A 25,002-nucleotide genomic window follows, 5' to 3' on the forward strand; every position below is an offset into this window, starting at 1 on the left:
TAGAAAATAAATTGAAGCAATAAAGTTTAGTAGTGTCTTGTATACATATACATACACACACACACACACACATATATATATATATATATATATATATATATATATATAGAGAGAGAGAGAGAGAGAGAGAGAGAGAGAGTGAGAGGGTAAAGTGTATTAGTCAACCCTTAAAACAACAATAATACTACTAAAGTGGTTCTTTATTCACTTTATTAACAACAAACTTTTTTATACGAAGCACATATATAATTTTCAAAGAAAATGTTTCTGTCAAATAAGCAGCGATCAATTCTAGAAAATGAGGTTAGTTTATGGTAAGTACAGAGCACTAAAACGTTAGATTAACTTTTAAACAGTGCAATCGCCCGAACATCAATTAATTATCGAATACAAACGCGTTTGCGACTTTATGCAAACACTGATGCGTGTATAAATAAATAATGAAAAATCGAATCGAAATAAAAAATATGTAGAAGCCGCATATTCGAATAGCGCGGGCAACATGCGCAGTGCCCTTGCGTTTGCCCTTGTGAACCCCGATAGCGTTGTTGTGAATTCAATATGGCGATAATTAGTGTTGTGTCCGTTTACGAAATGAGTCAAAAAATGTTGCGGTCGTGAAATAAACGGCGAGCCCGCACCCGCACGCTGAACGCAGATGGTTTTGTGGGCCCTGACATGTAAATTCCAGTTATTTGGAGTATTTCAACAGTAAATTGGCGTGTTTGGATTTAGCGGATTAGTAATATATACAAAGGTTTTGGATCTGAAGGGAATAGTCAACAGTTTTGTGCTAGTATATAGGTTAGTATGTGTGGTTTGTTGAATATTTCGAAGAGCCGTCAACATTGACGTGATTATACGGTTAATTCACATGTATAACAGTTTGTTGTGTTTATGCTGACATTATGTCAATTTTCTCTGTTCTATTACAGACGGAATGTGGGAAATTTGCCAGTATACGGAAAAGGATTAATAAAGTTATAAACATGACGGACACAAGGCGAAGAGTGAAGTTATATGCACTAAATGCAGACAGACAATGGGATGACAGAGGCACAGGACATGTTTCTTCATCATATGTTGACCGTCTCAAAGGGATATCTTTATTAGTGCGTGCGGAAAGTGATGGATCTCTTCTGTTAGAGTCTAAAATTCAACCGGACACTGCTTACCAAAAGCAACAAGATACATTAATAGTGTGGTCAGAGGGTGATAATTTTGATTTAGCGTTAAGTTTTCAAGAGAAATTAGGTTGTGATGAGATATGGGAGAAGATATGCCAAGTGCAAGGTAAAGATCCCTCAGTTGAAATCACACAGGATATTGTGGAGGAATCTGAGGATGAGCGGTTTGATGACATGTCAGACTCTGCACCACCAGTCGAATTGCCCAGTTGTGAACTCAGTCGGTTAGAGGAAATCAGTGAATTAATAAGTAACTCGTTAAACTCCCCTATGAGAAAAGAAAAGCTGGCTGCGGCCATCGAAACAGAAGGTTACATCAGAAAGTTAATAAATGTGTTTCATATGTGCGAGGATCTTGAGAACACTGAGGGGTTACACCATTTATATGACATAATTAAAAATATATTTTTACTCAATAAAAATGTATTGTTTGAAGTTATGTTTAGTGATGAGTTAATATTTGATGTGGTTGGCTGTTTAGAATACGATCCAACATCACCCACCCCGAAAAGGCACAGGGAATATTTGAAGCAACAGGCCAAGTTTCGCGAGGCCATCCCCATTAAAAACCCCGAGTTGTTATCAAAAATCCATCAAACGTTTCGTGTACAATACATTCAAGACATTGTCCTTCCAACGCCGTCGGTTTTCGAAGAAAACATGTTATCAACTTTAAGTAGTTTTATATTTTTTAACAAAGTGGAAATCGTTGTTCTTGTTCAAGAGGATGAGAAATTTCTGACGGAACTATTCACCATGTTAACCGACCACAACACGCCCGACTCGAAAAGAAGGGATCTAGTTTTGTTTCTCAAAGAATTCTGCAATTATTCACAGAACCTCCAGCCCCAAGCTAAAGAATCATTTTACAAGACACTGACCTCACTGGGCATTCTTCCAGCATTAGAAATCACTCTGGCGATGGACGACCAGAAAACCAAGACTGCTTCAATCGACATACTAACATATATTGTAGAATATTCACCATCAGTTGTCAGAGAATATACTTTGCAACAGGCCAGTAACACTGATGAGGTAAGTGCCCACCTTTGCTAAATGCTCAAGGTCAACTAAACTCAACATTCCTTCTATTCCATTTAAGGATCAGATGCTGTTGAACATTATCATTGAGCAGATGATTTGCGACACGGATTCGGAATTGGGCGGTGCTGTCCAACTCATGGGTGTTCTGAGGATATTGCTGGATCCTGAGAACATGTTGGCTTCAGTCAACAAGTCCGAGAAGACCGACTTTCTTAACTTCTTCTACAAACACAGTGTTCATACGTTAATAGGTAAGTATTTTATTGTATTTTTTGTTCAAATTCTTCATAGCTTTTCAACTGATGTATTTATGAATATTCGTTTGTCATATTTGAGTTGTCTGCAGATTATTGGTAATGCTGTGATTCATCCAAGTCGCCTAAACTTATCTTTTTATAAACAAAATAGTGTATATTTTTCGCCAGTTTTGTTATGCAATTTAGCAAAAATCGCAAATTTATCTTCAATTTTTGCTGCTCAATTAACTATATTATGACTATTGAGACTCCTCAAGGTCTCTAAAGTGATGCACATGAGCAATTACATAATCTGGGATGATAAAAGCAATTTCATGCGATAAAAGCGAGCCCCTGGTACTTCTACACAGTCTAGACTTCTTTCCAGCTCCTCTACTGGAGAACACCGCTCACGACGAGCTGCAAAAGGACGACTACCGCAGCGTTCAGCTGCTGGGCCTGATCCTCGAGCTGCTGTCGTTCTGCGTCGAACACCACACCTACCACATCAAGAACTGCATCCTGAACAAGGACCTGCTCCGTCGCATACTCGTGCTCGTCAAGTCGACGCACAAGTTCCTGGTGCTGTGCGCGCTGCGCTTCATGCGCAAACTGATCGCGCTCAAGGACGAGTTCTACAACCGTTACATAATCAAGGGCAACCTGTTCGCGCCCGTCGTCGACGCGTTCATCAAGAACAACGGACGATACAACCTGCTAGACTCGGCGATCATCGATCTGTTCGAGTTCATCAAGCTGGAGGACATCAAGACGTTGTGCACGTACGTGGTGGAGAACTACGGCAAACGGCTGGACGAGTGCTGTTACGTGCAGACGTTCAAGGCGCTGAAGACGAGGTACGACCAGCACCAGGACAAGCTGAAGGACACGAGGGATAGTCGGAACAGTCTGGACGGGTAAGTTGCTGGTTTATTGGTTGTTGGGGTGCGGAGGTATGTTGACGTTGGTTGGTCGAATAGGGTGCCGTCCATATTGAGGAACAGTCGCTATCGCCGCGACCAGAGACAGATGGAAGAGGAGGAGGAGATGTGGTTCAACGATGAAGATGACTTCGATGAGGGTGAGACCGTTGTCATGCCGCCCGCCGCCAACGACATCCTCACCAAGAAACTTGACTCGGACTTGGACAGCATTGGCAAGATGATCGAAACGACGAAGAGCAAACAGCAAGTAGTCGCTGAGGTGGGTTTTGTTCGTTGTTTTTACTAACTATTTTAGAGGGTAGTAATATGGTTGAAAAATGAGTATTTAACTAAACAAAACTAGTAGCAAAGTGGCGTAAAATTATCACTAATCATTGCGGCAAAGAACATTGGTGAAGGGTGGAAAATCTATGCGTTAATGTCGGTCTTGGTCAAGTCCATTTACTGAGAGTCTTGCTGTCACTAGCAGTACTTTCGGTGAGTTAACTTGATCCTAATTAACAGATTGTTGTAATTGCTTCATGAGAGTTGTAAAGGAAATAAACAAATAAACACGTGAAACCATAAAGATAACGATTGGCTATTAAGATTGATTTAAGCTATTACAACACTCTTATGCAAGCACGTTCCAATTGAATTACCTTTAAATGCTTTGAGTAATGTAAATGACAAGCAACAACAAATAAAAAGAAACAACAAACCGAAACCATAAAGAAAAACTCTCAAAACAGGTCGCTAACGGCCCGAAGATGAACAACAACTCGACGACGAACGCGCCGACGCCGCAGCAACAGCAAAAGTCCCAGGCTGCCGATCCACAGCCGCTCCAGCAGCAGCAACAGAACGTGACGCCGCCGCTGAACAACAACGCGAACGCGGTAGCGGGCGATGGCCAAACACCGCCCGGCGGTCCGGTATCGCCCGCGTCCAACGCGAAAGTGGCGCTCCTTAAGAGGGTGAGTACGGTGCGTTCGTCCCATCAATCAGTGTTCGTGGATCTGTCTTTTATTATCTTGTGAGCTGCTCGGTATAAACGGTAACATATGACGGGACATTATTCATAACTACTGTTGGTTAAAATTTAATCTCTACTTGGATTTATACATAACAGATTTACTTCCGCGTGGTTCATAAAATTTTTAATATATTTTTATAATTAAAGCTAAGAGTGTATTGACACTACTTTCTTCGTGTTATTTATTCAAAAGCATTAATTCAATTCTGTTGAATAAATTCAAACCATGTTGTGACATTAATTCTAGGAAACTTCAGGTTAAGAAGTACAAGAACATCCTATATGATTTGTGCAGTTTTAAAAATTTTTATAATTACTCAAAGCAAAGAAATTGAGGCTTAAAACGTTTAATATATTTTGTAGGACTTTAATTTCTTTACTAGTTTTTCATAGCATAAATTAGTTTGTTAAATAAATTCGTAAAGTAAAATTCGTTTAGTTCCATCTACCGATTCATCACATTCACGTTGAGAATTTTACCGCAACAATTTCATTTGTAACTGGCCCCGAACATCCATATTTAGTACTCTCGAAAAAAGTGATACGCCGGCTAGTTGTTGATAGTATTAAATGCGGTCGTAAACGGATTGAAACAACCCGAACGATTTTGCAGGGTCTCGTGGACTACGAGGGCGGCGACTCGGACGAGGAGGACGACGACGCCGGCGGCGGGGAGGCGGCGAAACGGCCAAGACTGTCATAGTCCGTCCCCGCGCCCTAACACCGGCAACGTACGCCCGGCCGGGGCTGGCGGCGGATGCGTCGCACCACTCCCCGCAGGTGAGTAGCGGTTGTGTGCCGCGGACGTTCCAATGAAAACAACAAATAATTATTAATTTAAATAAGAAAAAAAAAATAAACGGACCACTTAGCGGACGAGCGCGGGACTCGTGTGTTGTGTGATCTCAGCGGCGACGGTCGAATTTTTAGAAGGTGTGCTTGTGACCGACGATGGGGACAGTGTGCGGGCGAGAGGAGACGGGGTGCTGGGAAGGGTTGCGGGTGTTACCACGGCGCGGTGGCAAAAGAAGCTTACCGGCCACGTTTCGGCCACGCTTGCCTTAACACGTTCTCAACACTAAAAATATTGAGTTGGATTGAGTTATTTATGTTGTGAGGATTTGATAAAATTCTTTCGACGTCCCTTTTGGAGGTTCAAGCTCACAATTTTCTACGTTAAGTCACAAAATACCGGTACAAAATTGTTATAAAATTATTCCTGTTATTCTGAACTTAAACCTTTAAAATACACATGAATTAGAAAGGATTTTATCAAACGGCAAATGTTTTTATACATTTTAATGTTCATTAATTGAAGTTATTATTCCTGTGTATTGTATAGTAAATATTTTATATAACATTCATTGAGATATAAATTAATTCGTTGTTGTGTGATAAGTGATTCTATCTATCAACTTAACACAATGTATGACAGTAAAACAGACACAGGAAAAAAGTTAAAACAGTTTTGTAATTTAAAGTGATATAGTAATAATTTATAATTATTTATTTATATTTTACAGTTAACGATAGTGTCCTTTAATGTACCCAAAATATTTGGGCAATATTCCTATACGAATTTGGTAAAATCAGTTTGTTGCCCATCATTAATTGAACGAGCTGGTTTGTCAAATTAGTATTTCACGTTAAAGTTACTAAGCAAAGTGAATTAAGTAAGAACAATGTCTTATAATGAAAAAATAATAATTTTATGTACTTATTTCTTAATTTACTTAATTTTAATAGAGGTATGTTGTGTGTTCTTTCAAATTAAGTAAATTAGGAAGAGTTGCTGTAATAGCTGAAGGCACTGGTAAGTGCCACAACTTTCACTAATGCCGTTTTTTTTTTCGAAAATAAAGGTATTTAAAACACCACCAAAATTATTTGTTGCATCCCACTGAAATCTAGAATATTTATTGTATTATTTATTGGTTTTTTCATTTATAATTTTTCCAGATTAATTCGTAGGTTTTTTTTTTAAGTAAATGACCAAATTGCCTACATATTTTGAGGTACCCAAAAAGTTCACGTCAAAAGTAGTGTGCTTGTGCGATTTTAACGTAAGAGTATAAATGGGTTTGTACCATCAATTTCTCCAGTTTCGCCTATTTCAATTTATATATGCTACCACAATTATAACGGTTTTATCAATTGATTCGATTATTAGTTATGTAAATATGTCTCTTTCAGATTCAATAGTGTTTTAAAATTTGTGTGCCTTCATTGTTTGCAAATAAAATTATTAATTTATACCAACACGTAAAAGTATAAAACCCGGGAAGCTTCTTTTGTCGGACAAAATGCTTTAAAAAACACCATGAAACGTGTTAACATCTACAACGTTTCGAATCACTCCAAAGGACATCCTTGTTTTATTTGATAAATGAAAACTACCACGCGGCGTACGACCAGCAATTTATCTGTTGAAACAGCGACAATGCACAAAGCTTGAACTTCCGATTGTACAAAGAACAAAATAAAGATTATTTGGTTACATTATACAATTTTTACAGGTATTGTTGTTTCGAGCGAAAAGGAAAATAAACAAATTGAGATTGATTCCATGTAAATGAAATAGATTTTTTTTTTATAAAAAGGTCGATTATTTATAAAACAATTATATAGTAGAGGTATTTCATCAATATTAGTAAATGCTTTGTAAATAATTTTCTCGAGATATTTATGGAAGTTTCATTTCAGTTAGAACACCCAAACAAAACGTGTACATTCTTCACCGGCGCTCTAAATGTTTACATAGCCGTTATACACCGAGTAATCAAGCCAATTAAATCGTTTATAATATTGTACTTAAAACAGACAAAATGTTTTTGAACAATACAACCAATTGCCACCGAAAATATTGGAACAGCAACAATTCCATTGGCTTTCAAAAATTTTTCGACATAAAGGCACTAAATGCGTGCGTATGTAAATTTGGAGCGTGGGTAAACTGAACAATTGTGAAATAAAACATAGGCTAAGTTATATATCTAGCAGTAGATAGCATATAGTGTCGAATATATCATCTAAAAAAACTGTGTGTAGTTGTCATTGGAGTGCTTAGAAATGTATAAATACTTCGTACTGTTAACGTGTCTAAAGAACCGAATGGAATTAATTAATTATAGTTTTGTTGTGATTAATATCTGTCTGTAAAATATTAAAGGATAGGTATTTCAATTGTGTCGGATGATGCTAAAACAAATTATGTGTAATAATTTTTTAATGCGGTTTTAATAAAGAGAAAACCTCAGTTACTGTAAACCAATACGAATGTACACATTGTCAGACAGATTCTGAAATACCATGTACATTTGTTAGATATCTAGAATTGTGTACATTTTTATTTTTTTCTTTTTTTGGAAAAATTAATTTTTTGCGGCATAGCAGTATGGAGTGTCCATTGTAGACTAAATAAATATTTTATTCTTAACTCTAATTTTGTAATTATTGTGATGAATAAATTTTCTTCCTATTTCGTTCAATATTGTGCATTATTTCTTTTCATATTTACTTAACGGAAAGTATTTATCACAGCTTTTGAAAATGTTCAGCCGCTTCCTTATATTAATAATATTCCAAAATTGTACTAGTGAGATTATGGATATAAGCAAACGTGTATTTTTTGTAACTAGTGAGGTTCCCAATTTATTGTGAAATTAGTTTTAATTTTGTTGCAGTTTGAGGAATATTTATTTTGTGAACATAATGGCTGTTATATTTTTAAAAACTGCGCTAAATATGTAATGGTATTGATTGAATATAAAAACAAATTGGTGTACATAATATTTTATTAGTAACTTGTATGTTCGCTCAACTACATTTTTTACAGCAATATAAATAAGACATCTATTTCCAAGTGTATATATAAAATTATACCAAAATAGTGATAAGATCAGAAATCCAGAGGACGTACAATGTGAGCGAATATATCTTATTTCATACAGCGTTTGGAAATTGAACAAATAGTTCTAGTTACCTTCTAAATAAAATTATAGGTACTTACATAATCATATTTGCACAATTTCCAAATAAAAAAAACATTATTATTTATTATATAAAATGGCAGCCTTACGATATTTTTTATACAAGCCACAAGTTTTTTAAAAACAGAATAATGAAGGCCATTTTTCTAACATTGTTTCATGTAATTAATGTTTTTAAAAAAATGTAAAATAAAAATGTAATCGTTATATTTAGGTAAATAAATATAAGTGAAAAGATCCACATTTTATTTGACATCCGACCGCGTTTTCAACACCACTTCAGATTTCAGCCGTTCGGCCAGCGACTTCCGTATCTGCAGCTGCTGCGGCTCGATGGGCGACTTGTCGCCAGCCAGCACTGCCTCGGCTGCCTTTGCGGACTTGGGCCGTATGCGGAACTTGTCCGACGTGTCCGCCTCGGCGTTCAACTGCTTCTTTCTCTCCTCCTTTTTTAGCGCCACCAGCTTGTCGCGTTGGGCTCGCAAGTACTCCTGGCGCTTCTTCAGTTCCCTCGCGTCAATCTGGAAACGACAGCAACAACAACAAAACTTACTAAAATTAATGGTGACTGATACCTCTTTGGATTTTGCGTCTGCCTCTTTGGTCGCTGGTTTTGATGGCTTCTTTTCTTCCACCGGCTTTTCTATAATGGGTTCCTTTTCTGTAGCCTTCTCTTCGTGTGATGTGCTGGGTGTTGCCGAGTCTGACCGTTCTTGAACTTTTTCTGAAAATTATTGATAAATCCCACATTTCAGACACGATTAGGTCTCACCTTTTACTTGTTTTAGGGACTCCTGAAGCACCTCTTTATCTTCCAGTATTTCCATTACGTCATTAGTTGTCTCTTCAGGAAATTTTCTTGAAATAAAATAAGTAACAAATAAGAAATTACATTTGAGTTGGATTGTTACTTTGCGACTTCGTCCATGATGGCCTTCTCTAACTTGGAATTTTCTATGATGACCGGTATTTCCTGTATTGTAGTATGTCGTTCCCTTTTGTTGGGTATAAAAGACTCCGGTGTAATTCCGTATTTTTGTTCAATTAACTCCAGAGCTTGAAGCTGCAGTTCCACGTTCCTTTGGGCCATCATTCTTTTGAACATTTCATAGTCGTTGGCTGCCCATATTTGCTCGAACAAGTTCTAAAATTCAAAGTTACAAAATGTCCCCCAATTGAATTTCCAACATACATTATCGAAGCTGACTTGATGCTTCCTCCCCTCGCTGCAAGCGTGTTCAAACTGTTCCGGTGTGATGCCGATATCCTCCATGAAATTACCCAACATGAAGTCCACCTGTAAATTTTACAATTCTACCTCAATCCTATTAAGCCGTGCTACTCACCAAATTCTTGAACTCCTCGTAAACTCCCCTGTAGTTCTCATTGTCTTGCACATTTGGTTCAAAAACTGTAAAGCCATAAATAAAGTAAACGTCGCACTTCTACTAAAATTTGAACATGTCTCACTCAATGATTTCTCTTCGATGAAGCTTTCCAGTGGTGCATTCCAGATGGGACCGTTGAGGAAGGCCACCAAAGAATCGAAGACCCAGGAGTTCTCGTCTTCCATTGCGAATGGAAAGTAATTGTTTGTCTGCCGGTATTTCGAATCGCACTGGAGTTACTGCAGGTCATTGTTGTGTACATTGACTGTTGCCATGACTATCAATCAACAGATTGTTATCAATCATTCATGTGTATTTGATAATTTGAATTGTTGTTTCGCACCCTTTCAAAAGTTCGATCGTTTTGTGCATTTCACTTATTAATATCCACCTTTGTCTATCATTATTGTTGCAGTACTGAAATAAATTACTATTACATTAAGTTCACAAGCAGTACATTTAATCAATCATTTTTTTCCTGTCCTAATATTTTTCATTTTTATTTGATCTTGATTGTTATTTGAAATATCAACAGCATCAACAGGACTAGTTTTTATCCAATTGAATTAAACTAAGTAATGTTGGACGATAGTTTAAATAAAATTATAACAAACATAGATATGCTGTTGTCTAGATGAATGGCCCACATGAGGCAGAAATAAACATGTTTTTGTGCTCCTTGCACTCTAATAAAATATGAGAGAAAATTGAACCAGTTTTATGTATTATTTTTGTTGAAGGAAAAGTTATCTCAAGGGTAATTCTCGTATCCACCAGAAATGCCAAGCCAAAGATTTAGCCTGTCGTTTCTCGTATTGGTTTATGTTTCCGCCCAAAACCCTCAAAGCAAATGTAGCCAACTAACATGGCAAATTTCTCTAGAAAACCACGGGTGCATCAAAATGGCCACCATTCTTCGACTATTCCATTTTTTAATTCCACTCGATAAATATGCGCGACCAGTGTGTGGTCCTCGTTACATAAATACGTAATGTAGGTTGCATAAACAGGTAGACTTTTAAAAAAACTTTAATCGATTAAATGATTCCGTAAGACTTTGTTGGGAAAAAGTATGACTTTGAATTTGACAATAAATCACGACAAAAGTTTGTCCATTAAAAATTTTTCAGGAGAAATTCCATGCACGAACACAATGACCCATGAACTGGCGAGTAAGAAAACGAAAAGTGAGTCCGTAATGTCGTAAGACATGAAATGAAATTAAGGAAACGATTAAGCGATTCATATAAACGTTGCTACACAAATTGCATTCGTCCGCGACATTAACGCCAGTATTCCTACACAAAACGAAGTGTCCCAGATTTTTAGGTTAGAAATATTTACTCTGACAAGGCGCCTTTGGTCTTAATTTTTGTGATATACAATTAAGTGCTTTGAATATATTTTACATTCAAAGTTTAAGTGATAGGTACGGAAGTATCCATGGTAATTTTTAAAGTGTCCAACAGTCATAAAAAAGTCAAAATATTATTTCAAAAATGTCCAAACGACCCAAAAATGATCAAAAGCAATTGTTCATCAATCTATCCCAAGAACTGCACGAATTGGTAAGCAACAAACACGATTTCAAAAATGCGCTGAACAGCTTCCTGAACAATCTAGTCGATGACATGGTGCTGGGCATTATATTTGATCTCCACAGAAAGTACAAAACCAATGCTTATGAACTAGATGACAGCCAAGATGAAGAAGAGAACAAGGACATAGATATTTTTGCACAACACAACATGAAAAAAACTCAGGAATGCATGTGCCCTAACTGTGAAAGGCCTGTGGCAGCATCTCGGTTTGCTCCACATTTGGAAAAATGCATGGGAATGGGAAGAACAAGGTCCAGAAACGCCTCTAGGAGAGTGACTACAAATCACAAAGAAAGAGATGGTACTTCATATAGTGGTATTACTAGTGATGATGATGATGATGCTGACTGGGGTTCCGGCGACAAACGACGAAAGAAAAAGGCAAGAAATGGAAATAAAAAGTCTAAAGGTAAAGTTATCAAACAATAATTTAACACATAATAATTGTCTTCATGTTTCTAGGAACTCCAAAGAAAAATTTGGATTCAGACCATGCTGAACCGTTGAATGTAGACATTGAAGGTGATGATGATGAACTCAACAGTCTGAGGGACATATTGCATCTGCAGGATCATTCTAACAGTTCGTCTCCAGCTGAATCCTTGTCCAGCAGCCATTCCAGTTCATCAAAGAAAAGTAGTAAATAGTGTTTCGGAGGTTTGATAAAATATTGTATAGAATGTTTATAATAGTTAAAATTGAATTGAAATTGTACTAGGAAGATGGACATGTACTTTTACTTTATGTGTATTATAAAACATTCTGTTAGTTATCATGTAATTAGAGATATTGCATTGCATTTAATTGCAAATATAAATTACATACTCACAAAATTATAGCATGCTGAATTAACAAATTTTAGGGAATTTTTATAAAAATTAATCTAAGAATGTCTTCTGTGATAAAACACTATTAAATTATTATTTAAAGCAGTATAAAAATTATATAAGACAAAAGCATATCAGAAGCTAAATTAAATGAATGTCCAAGACACAATAAAGATTAGCAAATATCACTTTAAGAGTTTAACCATTGTATTAATTAATAACATCGGTAAATTTGTATAAATTAATTGTTTTATTTTAAATTTGCGTTGAAAATGCTTCAACATTTTTAGCCAATTGTAGCTTTTATACATTAATTAATTATTCTTGCACTTGTTGAACTATTCAATATATTTTCTGGCAATCACTTTTTTCCTACACAACATTGTATTTGTGTTATACCATGAGTAATAGTTAATGACAATAATCAGAATGCATTAGTTTTGTGGGTAAAATGTTATTTTACTAAAAAAATCATATCATTCAATTGGGATAAGTGATTGCAATAATCTATTTTACTAATGTACCATCGCGGGCATAAATGCTGTATCAATTTTGGACAGCTTGCACCTTCACATTCTGGGTGACCCCACTGTGGTAGACTGAGCACAGTTCCCAAAACGTGAATGTGCAGACGCACTTATGCCTTCGATAGTAGATTAATGAGTTTAATTTGTGTAGTTACTTTTAAATGATTAGGGTCATCAAGTATCAATTACTGACCGTCATTTTGTTGTGTGCCCTCTACAAGCAGTGACTAGTGATATGCCTGCAAATACAATAAAAATAAGTATTTGTGAAAAATATGAAATGTTCCGTATACCACTTGTGACTACTGATCAATACATTCCAGTCTCAGCTTAATGTATGACGTTTGTTTAAAAAACTTGTATGTTAAGCTAGGATTGAGGTAGACTGTAAATCATTACTGATTCAATTATGAACTATCTATAAAATAAAAATATTTTTTATTTATTGTGTGAGTATTACCTTTCTATTAAAAATTCAATGAATTAATTCCCCTGCATCGTATCATAATTATGCAATACAGCATTGATGATATGCTAACATCTCCAGAGAGCTTTATCAACCGTATAGGCAAAATCAGCATGAATTGAATTTTTCATTGCTCTCGTAATACAATTTCCTTTGCAAATGCGTTCTCAAGATAATAAACGGCATAATCTCGCGATACTCGGCTTTGATGTTGGTCGTGTACATTGTCTTTGACACACTTTTACGTTCGGCGCTACACCGGAACCGTACGTGCGTAAGTGCACGCATATTTTCTGAGCAACTCGACTCTCTTTTACGCCACTTGAGCGTACGCGTTCTCGGATGGCGGCTGATCCCCGGGGGGTGGATCATTGAAATTATGTCAATAACCCGGAGACCGGCATCAAGATGTGTATAGGCACGGTAATTATTGCGCACGGTCGTTTTTATTCCAGCGGAAAAGCTGCTTCTTGGTTGCTCGTTAAGCAGAAACGTGCACACGACGAGATATAATATATAAGATGGAAGCTTTTTTTATATTCAAGCTCAGGCGACCGAACTTAATAACACATCCAAAGTCAGCTGAATACTTCTGACATCAAATAAGTGTATTTTAAAAACTTCCACGTGTATCTAGATCATTTTTCTTTGTGTGTTTAAATCACAGGCTTAAAGATGAAGCAAATCAATAACATATTTTTCCTACTAAATTTTTCATATTTTTGATATACTTAATAATTTGGACTTATTTAAAAACTGAAATATACATTAAAACTACATTTTCATGTGGGATTTTAATGTCTATTAACATGTAAGACACAATCCAGTAAAATATAATGAATTTTGTATAATTTGTCATTTTTAAAAAACTATTTACTTTAATCAATATACATTAAAACTACATTTTCATCTGGGATTTTAATGTCAATTATCATACATACAATCCTGTAAAATATAACAAAATTTGTGTTGATTTGTTAATTTTTTCAAAAACAATTTACTTCAATAAAATGAAATACTTTCTGTATATTTAAAGGATGATTCTTCCTTACCTGAATCTTTTTCAGATGAATTTTCGTTATTGGAAAGTCTTTTGGGGAGCAATTTCAAAAATAAAGCATCGTTTTTCCTTATTTGAATCTCTCAACATAATTTTCGTTATTGAAAGTCTGGGGTTTATGGGGGAACAGTGAAATAAAATACAGCAAACTCTTAAAATGGCATGTATGTATATTTATATAATTATGTATATATAGAGTGCATTTTACAATCGTAATACATACAATGTGATCATCATCTAATAAAATATAACAGATAATTTTGATGTTAAAAGATATAAATATTTTTTACTTAGGTAAATCATATAAATTAGATATTAAAATAATTCTTGCCATATACAAAAAATAAATCACGAGGCGTTAACCCAATAAATAGTTTACTTAATTCGAGATTCGTGAAGGCGGATCAGTTTCGGACACGCAGTGACATACGTTATATACTCTCCCCTTGGTTGAGGTTTAACGTTTACAATTTTTCGGAGGAGAGCGACAATCACTAATTCTAATTTACTTTATGTACAATTTTTTAAACATCCAACGTATGCAACCCGGTCCGAGTGACAGTTGCCTTAAAAATGTAAAAATAATGATATGGAATTGCAAAATGAATTAGACCAATGTTTGACAGCAGAAAACTTCATTGGATTAATGTTTTTATCACTATGGTTTGCAATTAAAAGTACATCAGATTACAATATCGTAAAACTACAATTCTAGACACAAATCATCCAAGGTTCTGGCGTTTTTAGCACTTGTTCTTTAATATACAAGAGAGCTTAAATTTGTTCTCCGGCAAAAAGAGACGCGCTAAATCCAAAACTGCATTTTTTGCATTCATAAGACTGGACTTTTTATATATCAATAGAGGAAAATCAGTCATGGATTTGGCGGGCTTCTTTTTAGTCTACCATAATGCACATCACATAAAGAATTGATCCACTTATTGGCAAGATAAGTTTATGGCAAAATTAATTGTATTGCTTAAATTTAAATTAATACTATTACTGGACGAGAGTTTTGTGTCTTTTGTCTAGAATATGTACAGAACAGTGAGGGATTCATATCAATACTTCCAATAAAGTCAATGGTAAGCTTTGTCTGGGCTGTCATGGTTTATATGTAAATTTTAGCCAATACTGTAATTATTGCCTCTTTTAAAAGTATGTGATATGAATGATTGTTTCTGAGATTTGTTTTGTTACTTATTTGTGAATTTCTTACAGATTGGCTTGATAAAACTGTATTCTATTTAAGTTATCTAAATAATCTAAGAAGTAGACGTTTGTTGGAGTAAATAATTCACAAATAAATGTGGACTTATAATTTTATTTATTGGCACTACAAGCTAAAATGCAATTTGTAACTATACAAAAATTAGAGAATGTTATGTTTATGGACAAGATCCGTCTTAATGAATAATGTACGACGCATCATACACAAACTATAATATGGAGAGCAAATCATAAATTATTCTTCTCTAACTCAATATGTGTTTAGCCTTAACACCGTCGACTTATGACATGGAAAATTAATTTATGAATTGCCTTCGACAATATAATTCACAAGTACAATATTCATTGAAGTCTTCACATTAATAGAGGTTCGAATAATATTTAAAACGTACATTTTTAATGTTGTGTACATCAACCTAGTATTTTACAAAAATTAATTTTTCATCAGATCTAATTAGTGTTTTTAAAGCTTTTTTAATTTAAATACATTTCGAACCTTTTGAAAATTGTATTAGTTGCATATGAATTATGTACAAAATTTATTTTAAATATAATTATGTTAACCTAGATATCATACAAAAAATAATGCTGTTTTATAAATTAATACTGTAAGAATACCAAATAATTTCAATTAATACACAGATTCAGAAATATTGCGAGAAATAATAGAAATATTATTCAATTGGCATGGTTGAATAATTTTTGTATTACCTCAGAAATTAGTGTAGACAAATCATAGTTGACAAATAAATAGTAAAGTAAAATGAATAATAAATAAAATAAAGAAGATAAATATGGAGACTCACAATAATTATTCAGTAATCTATTGCATCAGAATGAACAGTTTTCCACTTATTTAAACGAAAACCATTTCATTCAATAGTCTTACTCTATTGGGAAAAATATTGATTCTGTCTGTTTAAGAATAGAGTAATGTGAAATGAAATATTATTTTCACGTCAGGATCACGTAACAAATGGTAAAATTTGATTGTAAAAATGAACAAATCTACCTAAAACAACAAACATAGGTACAAATTTTATTAATATAATTACAATAAGACTTAAATTCTGTATAAAAAATATTCATAAATCATTTCACATTTCATTTTAGGTTTCTGTATGGAAATTAGGCTCGTAAGTACAAAATTATTAACATAAATCTATGAATTTTTCCAAATAGAGTACAACAAGTTACATAAAAGTCACAACCATTGACATAAATAAAGCAGTAAGTACTTCCTTAAAATAATCGTCCATCAGACACTTGTTCACACTAAAAACGCCAGAAGCATCCTATAAGGATATCAATACTTTTATATATAACACAATAAAAACTAATATCAGTCTTCACAGTTTTACAAATACGATGTTTTTTAATGTTCAACACTGTATAATCTACGAAATAATCAACTGACCAAAAAATATAACATTTACACGATTTTTTTTCCATATTTTAGTAGTCCGTTTGAATTGGTCACTATGCATTACGCATAAAATATTATTATCATCTACACCAACATATAAAAAACTGTACACCACCAATTCGTTAAAAAATCAGCATTAAAATAATATATTGTCTAACTTCAGACATTGGAATATTATTTCAAAATAAAATTAATAAGCGTTTTTTAGGTTTAAAAGTTAGAAATATTTTTTATGTGAGAAAACTAAATGTGCCACAACGAGAAAGTTGATAGGGTCGCCTCCAATTGCAAGGTAAGATAATAGCAAAATCAATCTGTTATTGTCTACTAATATATTTCATTAAAATCATTTTCTATTCAGTTGTTAGTGAATTTATTTAGATATGCTCGACGCACATTGAAAATAACAAAGTCACAGGGACTCGCCAATAATTCGTATCACTTGCAATATTGATAAATAGGTATTCAATAAGGGACTTGTTTCTCTTCTACTCTATATAATACCCTTTTCACCACAAGGTACACAATTTGTACTATTAATATTCTTGAACAATTCTAAAATTGTATATTCACAATTGCGGCGACCATCTCGACCTTCTCTTTGGACGTTTTTCACCACCGCCAGCTTATTTAGTACATGCTATATATCACAAAAGTTTGCTGACGACCATCATGTCGCGGACGGGGGAACGAACCACCGCAACGGCACCGACGACATAAAATGCAACAATTTTAAATCGTTGTGCAACGGCTCGAGTTTTTGCGAACGCAACAAACGGTCCGTTCAATGTGTGTCACATCGGCGACATAAATTTTCCTATTTTTAAGTAGCCAGCCACATGCAAACGAGGGTACTGGTTAAGTGCGTTCAATCAAACGCATTTGCATCGTTAATCAAAGTAAATTGAAACGCAACAATCAATCTAATCCGACGTATGCGGCATAACAATTCTGATGATCAAATTAATCGTTTTTAAACTAATTTATTTGTTTTCAAGTTTAATTTCATGGGATGTAAACAAATTGTTTGCAGATTAGGCCTTCACGCGGCTCCAATTTTATAAACTATATAGAAAATCTACATATTTGGTAACATGTAGGTAACATTAGGCCTGTTAATTGTTAAGAATTTTGCCTCGTCGACCAGTTCCCCTTCTGTCTTGCCCTGTGGCTGGACCAAAACCAACTGCAGCCGTATATTTTCTAATTAATATTCCAATGCCCAAAATAAAAAATAATTTACCTTAACAATAATAGTTACCATCATGTATATATAAAATTAGGATACTTTTAGGTCGTTAGACAGTTTATAATATAAACATACAAATTGTGTGTGTTGGGGGGGTAGGGGGAGACACGCATAGAAATAGTCCGGTTTTGACACGGGTCGGGGGGCGGGTTTTAATTAGTGTTTGGGGGTTTATCATTTTCGGGGGCTGGGTGAGACGCGGACGTACCGGTACGATTGATACTTTGAACGGAGCGCCTCAGCGATTTCATCGCATCGTAAACACCAACGCGAGCACCGCGCACAGAACCATCGAACAGTGGAGCGATGCGGAGCTGGGCGCCGCGGCACCGCCGCCCAGGGTGAGTTCCTCACTCTTCACCACCTCGTTCGGGTGTTTGTTGTACGTTTTCGATTTCTTGGTGGTGGTCGGGGGCGGCGCTTCCGTGCTCGTGGTCGTCGATGTGCTGGTGGTGGTCGTCCGCTGCTGCGACGTCACCGGCCACCAGGACTTCGTGGCCTGGGGCGGCTGCGATGTGGCCGGCATCGGCGGCGGGCCCCACACTTTGAACACGATCTTCATGTTGCTGGTTGTACACCGCCCTGAAACGTCAAATCATCATTAATATACTTCTATAATGGATGCTCTTAACTTTACTACGTTGCTTTCGTCAATAAATACCAACTTTTATGCCGGTTACAGTTAGCCATCAAACTTGTCCTACATTAGTTTATTTTCTTTTACAATTGTATGCCAAAAACAAATTATCAGCACTTAAGTAATATTAATGGCAATTCGCCAACATCAATTTATATCAAGAATTATAATCAATGTCGAAAAAAAAAAATCCATAATTCGATATATGGATGTTAAACTTCTTAGGTCGGCATTTTTTTTTTGCTCGAATATAATCAGTCTCAACAAAGGAATATAATGTAATTACTCTATAAATAGAGACCACATTCAAAGCTTGTTATTTGGAATTTCACTTTACAATTATGACATACATAAAAGGCAACAATGAAGTATGTTACAATTCTGCCCGAGTTATTACATTGTTTTTATTTGCAATTTAAAATAGATAATTTGTTCGGAGCATGTGTTGTTACAAGATAATTTACAAATTTGTATAACTGTTACAATAACTCAATGATCTACAATTTTCTGTGTGACCTTAACTGTAGAACCCTGTGTATGTATAAAATATAAGTGGTTACTTCCTTAGATAAGACTTAGTAATTTTCTGTGTCTCATAACAGGTTGTCTGAATAATTTTTCACAACAGGTGCTAAGAGATCCGGATTAATAAGGTATTAAAGCACATGACAAAAAAAAGACAAACAATAAATCTAAAGTGGATAAACCGTAATTTATCAAATTAATTCTATGTTAATAATATTGGAGTTTAATTAAAATTTAATAATCTTTTAAACGATTAATTATCGCCCCGTACTGGTTCCAAGTAGAGACAGTTAACCATTATGGGACAAAATAAGCAAAAATGCTAAAACTAAAACGGTTCTGCTTTATGGCTCGTAGCTTCCCCATCAGCTGTTACAATTTAATACTCGCCTTGAAATTTCAACTAAACGTCCAATCTAATTAAGACAATTAGCTAGTTTTATCAATTCGACTGTGAACGTGATCCGGACTTAATTATTTATGAATAATTTAGATTTTTAACATAAGAATAAAGGTACTATTAAGGAATGCCTAATTAAGAACTTAAATAATGTGTACCCACAGAATATCCAGATGTAATCTCCAAGACCAAATCCTGATTAACTACCTGATCATATTTTACCTCTTATCGTCGGCCCCATCGTTTTTTTTTTTTTTTACTGTATGAAAATTTAATTTAAACGTGTATTTCAAATTAATATGAGGTAATATAGAATACGAGATTCCGGTCTGATATTTTTCACTGCTTACGGAGTTTCAGATAAAAACGGTGTTGTGGGCCAACAGACAGATAAAAAGTACACGGAGGCTTACGATTTCGGCCACGATAATATGCAGATTTTACGGTTTTGTTAATAAGTTTTGTCGTGTTTGAGTCGCCTGTGATATCGGCCGCCGGTATTAGTCCAACCATTAATTATTCGAACATTTCTACAAACGCTCCTTGCACATAATTACGTTTAACGATTGTTCATTTGTATTGGCCAGATGTTTGAATTTTTTAATAGTCCATGCAATTTGCGTATTACCTCCTATTCTTCGATGTAGATCATCGCTGGTGGATGTGCTGATGAAATAATAGTCGTGGCCGGGCAGGAACTCCAGCCCGCCCGGCTGCGGCGTGAACGGCCTAAACGTAATCGTAAAGTACATGAGTTTATATGGCTTGTCGCACACCGCAATTATCCTAGGATTCGGATTCGTTATCCTACATGTTTCGTACTCGTCCTTGGACACATTGTAGATGATGTACTTCTCCATCTCCTCGTCCCTCGTGCCCGGCGTGTAGACGGGACAGATCAGGTTCACCTGGTCGTACTCGAACTTCATGTTGTTGCGGTTCACGTCGATGATGTTGTCCGTGTTGTCGATGCGGAAGATGGGGTTCGACGAGTTCCAATGGATCGTGTAGAACTTGGCGCTGCTCGGCAACGAGCCCAGCACGAAGTAGTGGAAGCTGAACGTCAGCAAAACGATGCCCCTCAGAAGAACGCAGCCCGGTTGCCAGCCCATGGTGTTTCTTCGTTGTTCTCGACCAAGTCGGGTTTCTTTACATGTCTTTCACCCTTTCCATCAACCTGTAACAATTATTACGTATCACATTAGTAATATTCTTATATTAATTCATTCAATTAATTTATTTATAAAACACTCAACCTAACACAACTTAACCACAAACAGGATATTGAACTAAAGTTAATTTTAAAAGAAAAACTATGAATTTCACCAGCAAGAATTCATTTTTCATTTATGTGACTGGTCCAAATATCACCAACATTGAAACATTTTAGGAAATAGGCATTACAGCTGTCTGTAAAATTAAGAAATTCAATTAAAAATATAATAGTTAATAATGATAATTAAAGAATTACCATAGAGTTAATCAATCACATTCTAATTTTGTTTTGTTTCATACTTCATTAAAATGGGAAAGTATGACAAATTTATTTCAAATTTGACTTTTATTTAAGATATTTTTCTTATTTCCTATTATTTTGATTCTCATAAATGACAGGAACAAGAAATTAAGTCAAAAATAATGATGGCTTACTATTTTAAAAGAAAAAATATGAATTTCACCAGTATCAACAAGAGTTGGAACATTGAAAATCAATTAAAAAAGTCATGTTAATAATAATAATTGTAGAATTACTACAGAGTTTATTAATAATATTTTAATTAGGTTTATTTTTAGGATATTCTTTCCCATCTATTTGATTCACATAAATGACACAAACAAGGTATTGAGCCAAAAATAATATCTTAAAAGAAAAATGTGAATATCATCAATTAGAGTTCATTTAAGTGAGGACACATTAACATTATTTTATTTATAGAACTCCTCCTTGACTGTCTCTTAAGTAACATCAACAAGGGTTGACACATTATAGGGAACAGACATCACAGAAGTTTTAAGAATTAAGACAACGTATCTTATTCCAAATACAGACAAATAAATAAAAAAAATTGTATTAAGAAAAGCTTTTATGAAAATTATTTAAGAGTAAATTTACCATCGAGTTAATTGATTAATAAATTTATGCGATTTGGGTCACCGAAAAATTGTACACAAATTTAGCAAATACCAATTAATAATAAATCAAACAGTAAATTTAATAATTATTGGTAATGCACACATATTTACAAACCGAGATTATGATCATTTTAACTGTTAATATTTGATAATCGCCGTTTATACGGCAAAGATCTCGTTCAAAATGGAATTAAAGTGCGTCCAAATGAAAAATAAACAGTTTCTGCATTAGAGACCGTAAAAAAAAGCACGGACACGAATCAATAAACGGCGGTAATAATATAAAATATTGATGGTAGGCATGTTTGACGACGTGCCGAGATTAAACATTAAATAATTCATCTGTCCATTAGAGACCGTGTAGTGCGGGACCGGCAAATATATTCAAATGGCGTTAAATGCACTTCATTTATTTCAACGTCCGTTGCAGGACAAATTGGTCCGAGCGAACACCGCCACCGTCACATTTTATATACAACAATATTTTCGCTAAAATAAAAACGCGCTGACCTTTACCGGAACGGAACATTTTTACCGTTCGGGGGGGACCATTTGTTATGCATTGTAAAATGCGCGCCATTATTTTGGCGCACACGTTTATATCTGTCCGTGGTGTCAAAGAGGAAAAAACAACTGTACATACAAATGAATGCGCACACACACACAGATATACACACACACACATGAGCTCTCCGCAGTGCGCCGAAGTATGTCCACGATTAAAATCTAAACTTCAAGCGATTATTAATTGTCGGCTCGGTTTTCACTGTCTGGAGAATCTGCGAAATGTTAGTTGCTAAAAGTAAAAGGCCGCACTTCGAGCGCCGAGTTTCAGAACTCTCTCGTCGGTCGGCCAACTTTCGCACGGGCGACGCACCAACGGAAAAGGGGCAACAGATAAACAGGGAAATGAGGTGGCAGAGGTGCATTTCTATATATGTGGTATGGACCAAAATAAGTAGAAGTCTTAACAAACAAGAGAGCTTCTAACAAAAAAAATATTTCTTAGCAGACAGGACTTTTTGATGAAGAATTTACAAAATCTTTACATTGGCTACAGCTCCTCAAGACTATTTACAGAAGTACCATAGACTATTGTTTTTAAATATCCCAAAAAGGGAAATCTAAAGGGGTTAAATCTTGCAATTTTTGTAGGCTATAATATAGTTGTGCCTCCCTTTCAATCTACGTGGAAATGTTTTGTCTAAATACCCTCTAACAGCAATTTAATGTGAGTTGGAGCAACAATATGCTGAAACCACATAACTAACAAAAAAGCTTTCGAGAAAAACAAAAAACTATGTTATGATGTTCAAAGTACCATCTATCCATTTCTCATGAAGTATTTCTCAAACCTTCATGTTGGCTGTAGTTCCTGGGGGTATTTACAGAAGTACCATAGACTAATGTTTGTAAATATTCCCAAAAAAGAAATCCAAAGGGTTTCAATCAAGGAATTTTGTAGGTTATATTGCAGATTTGTCCCTTCCTTTCAATGTACGTGGAAATGTTTTGTCTAAATACCCTCTAACAGCAATTTAATGTGAGTTGGAGCAACAATATGTTGGAACCACATAACTAACAAAAAAGCGTTTGAAAAAAAAAAAAACAAAAAACTATGTTATGATGTAGGTATCATCTATCCATTTCTCAGGAAGTGTTTCTCAAACCTTTAAGCTGGCTGCAGTTCCTGAAGTTATTTACAGGAGTACCATAGACTAATATTTTCAAATATCCCCAAAAAAATCTAAAGGGTTTCAATCAAGACATTTTACATGTCATAATACAAATCTACTCCTTCGATTCAATCTACGAGGAAATGTTTCGTAAATGTCCTCTAATAGCAATTTAATGTGAGTTGGAGCAAAAATATGCTGGAACCACATAATCAAGAAAAAAGGTTTTAAAAACTATGTTAATTTGAAGGTACTACCTATCCATTTCTCAGGAGAATGTTTATCAAACCTTCACGTTGGCTGCACTTGAAGCTATTTTTAAAAATCTCAAAAAAAAAAAGAATTCCAAAGGGTTTCTTTCAATCAAGGATCAGGTCATAATGCAGATCTGTCCCTTCCTTTCAATCTGTCTGGAAATGTTTGGTCTAAATGCCCTCTAACAGCAATTGAATGTGACTGAGAGCAACAACATGGTGGAACCACATAACAAATAAAAAAGATATTAAGAAAAAAAAAAGAATTAAGAATGATATCTTCAAGGTACCACCTATCCATTTCTCAGAAGAAATGTTTATCAAACTTCACGTTTGCTGCAGTTCCTGAAGCTATTTACGAGAGTGCCATAGACTAATATTTTTAAATACCCCAAAAAAAAAAATCTAAAGGGTTTACAGGTCATACGGATATCTATGACCTTCCACAACAATTGAATGTGAGTTAGAGTAACCATATGTTGGAACCACATAACAAAAAAGGTTTTAAGAAAAACAAAAAAACTATGTTATGATGTACAAGGTACCATCTATATATTTCTTAGGAGTACCATAGACTAATGTTTTTAAATATACCAATAAAATTTAAGGGGTTTAAATCAAGGAATTTTGCAGGTCACGTCTAGAGCAGAATTAATTCTAATCTAGCATTAGATACAGACTTTTTTATCGAGATAAATGGCCGTGTTTTCTCAATGCGAGCTTTGGTGAATCATTCCAAAGATGCGATGCGAAAGAAGCTGGCGATATGGGTAAGTTTCACTATAAATACGTCGTGCATCGGTGGCAATCTCATTAACACGACCACACATCAAGTGCATGTTGGTTAAATCTGCGCCACAGTAAACAACTGCGGCAAAAGAAAAGTGTGCACTTCTAACCCGCAGCACCCGACAACAGTCAAATACCTTTCGGTCCGCAACCCTCTTAAATATTCCACATTCATTTCCCAACACCCCGTATATATTAAGTCGTCGCTCGTTATTTTTAAGCATACGAAGAACAAAAACAGGTGTAACAAGCTGAACGCAAGTTATGTAGTTCTTAAATTACATTTTAATTAAACGTTGAAACTCCGGGGGCATTTATTAAAACAGAATTTCGAATGAACGAACACATCCCGGGCACGGCTTGTATGAGAGACCCGGTGAATCACCCCAGTAAAAATAT

At 35.2% G+C, this 25,002-nt stretch overlaps 4 protein-coding genes across 14 annotated transcripts in view; 2 read left to right on the forward strand and 2 right to left on the reverse strand.

Moving 5' to 3' along the window:
- Positions 1-577: 577 nt before the first annotated feature.
- LOC109609660 (serine/threonine-protein phosphatase 4 regulatory subunit 3) lies at positions 578-7,914 on the forward strand. 3 transcript variants are annotated; one of them, XM_049962038.1, is made up of 7 exons: positions 578-804; positions 936-2,222; positions 2,290-2,482; positions 2,844-3,384; positions 3,448-3,670; positions 4,143-4,367; positions 5,040-7,914. In XM_049962038.1, exons 2-7 carry the CDS (start codon positions 990-992, stop codon positions 5,127-5,129), a joined length of 2,505 nt encoding a protein of 834 aa, XP_049817995.1. In that variant the 5' UTR covers positions 578-804; positions 936-989; the 3' UTR covers positions 5,130-7,914. The 3 variants fall into 3 exon arrangements, with proteins under 3 accessions (XP_049817995.1, XP_019881930.2, XP_049817996.1); XM_020026371.2 differs by having other exon boundaries at positions 2,856-3,384; XM_049962039.1 differs by lacking the exon at positions 4,143-4,367.
- A 292-nt stretch (positions 7,915-8,206) lies between these two features.
- Positions 8,207-10,690, reverse strand: LOC109609661 (cilia- and flagella-associated protein 36). Of its 2 annotated transcripts, XM_020026372.2 has the most exons (8): positions 10,669-10,690; positions 9,886-10,220; positions 9,762-9,826; positions 9,608-9,712; positions 9,327-9,559; positions 9,188-9,273; positions 8,991-9,139; positions 8,207-8,936 (listed from the first exon to the last, which is right to left on the reverse strand). In XM_020026372.2, exons 2-8 carry the CDS (start codon positions 9,986-9,988, stop codon positions 8,661-8,663), a joined length of 1,017 nt encoding a protein of 338 aa, XP_019881931.1. In that variant the 5' UTR covers positions 9,989-10,220; positions 10,669-10,690; the 3' UTR covers positions 8,207-8,660. The 2 variants fall into 2 exon arrangements, with proteins under 2 accessions (XP_019881931.1, XP_049817997.1); XM_049962040.1 differs by having other exon boundaries at positions 8,207-9,139.
- A 28-nt stretch (positions 10,691-10,718) lies between these two features.
- On the forward strand, positions 10,719-13,204 carry LOC109609639 (SAGA-associated factor 11 homolog). 3 transcript variants are annotated; one of them, XM_049962041.1, is made up of 3 exons: positions 10,719-10,873; positions 10,934-11,813; positions 11,867-13,204. In XM_049962041.1, the coding sequence occupies exons 2-3, from the start codon at positions 11,303-11,305 to the stop codon at positions 12,049-12,051; spliced, it is 696 nt and encodes a 231-aa protein (XP_049817998.1). In that variant the 5' UTR covers positions 10,719-10,873; positions 10,934-11,302; the 3' UTR covers positions 12,052-13,204. The 3 variants fall into 3 exon arrangements, with proteins under 3 accessions (XP_049817998.1, XP_049817999.1, XP_019881898.2); XM_049962042.1 differs by having other exon boundaries at positions 10,776-10,873; positions 10,911-11,813; XM_020026339.2 differs by having other exon boundaries at positions 10,839-10,873; positions 10,937-11,813.
- A 1,232-nt stretch (positions 13,205-14,436) lies between these two features.
- Positions 14,437-25,002, reverse strand: part of LOC109609657 (ephrin-A4) — a 244,191-nt gene continuing 233,625 nt past the window's right edge. For all 6 annotated transcript variants that reach the window (XM_049962220.1, XM_020026363.2, XM_020026364.2 and 3 more), the window contains 2 exons: positions 20,380-20,928; positions 14,437-18,771 (listed from right to left, as the gene is read on the reverse strand). In XM_049962220.1, coding sequence (XP_049818177.1) covers positions 18,437-18,771; positions 20,380-20,863 — 819 coding nt within the window. In that variant the 5' untranslated portion in view covers positions 20,864-20,928 and the 3' untranslated portion in view covers positions 14,437-18,436. The remainder of the gene's footprint in view (positions 18,772-20,379; positions 20,929-25,002) is intronic.

Source organism: Aethina tumida, chromosome 1, assembly GCF_024364675.1.
Source record: "Aethina tumida isolate Nest 87 chromosome 1, icAetTumi1.1, whole genome shotgun sequence".
Lineage (NCBI taxonomy): Eukaryota > Metazoa > Arthropoda > Insecta > Coleoptera > Nitidulidae > Aethina > Aethina tumida.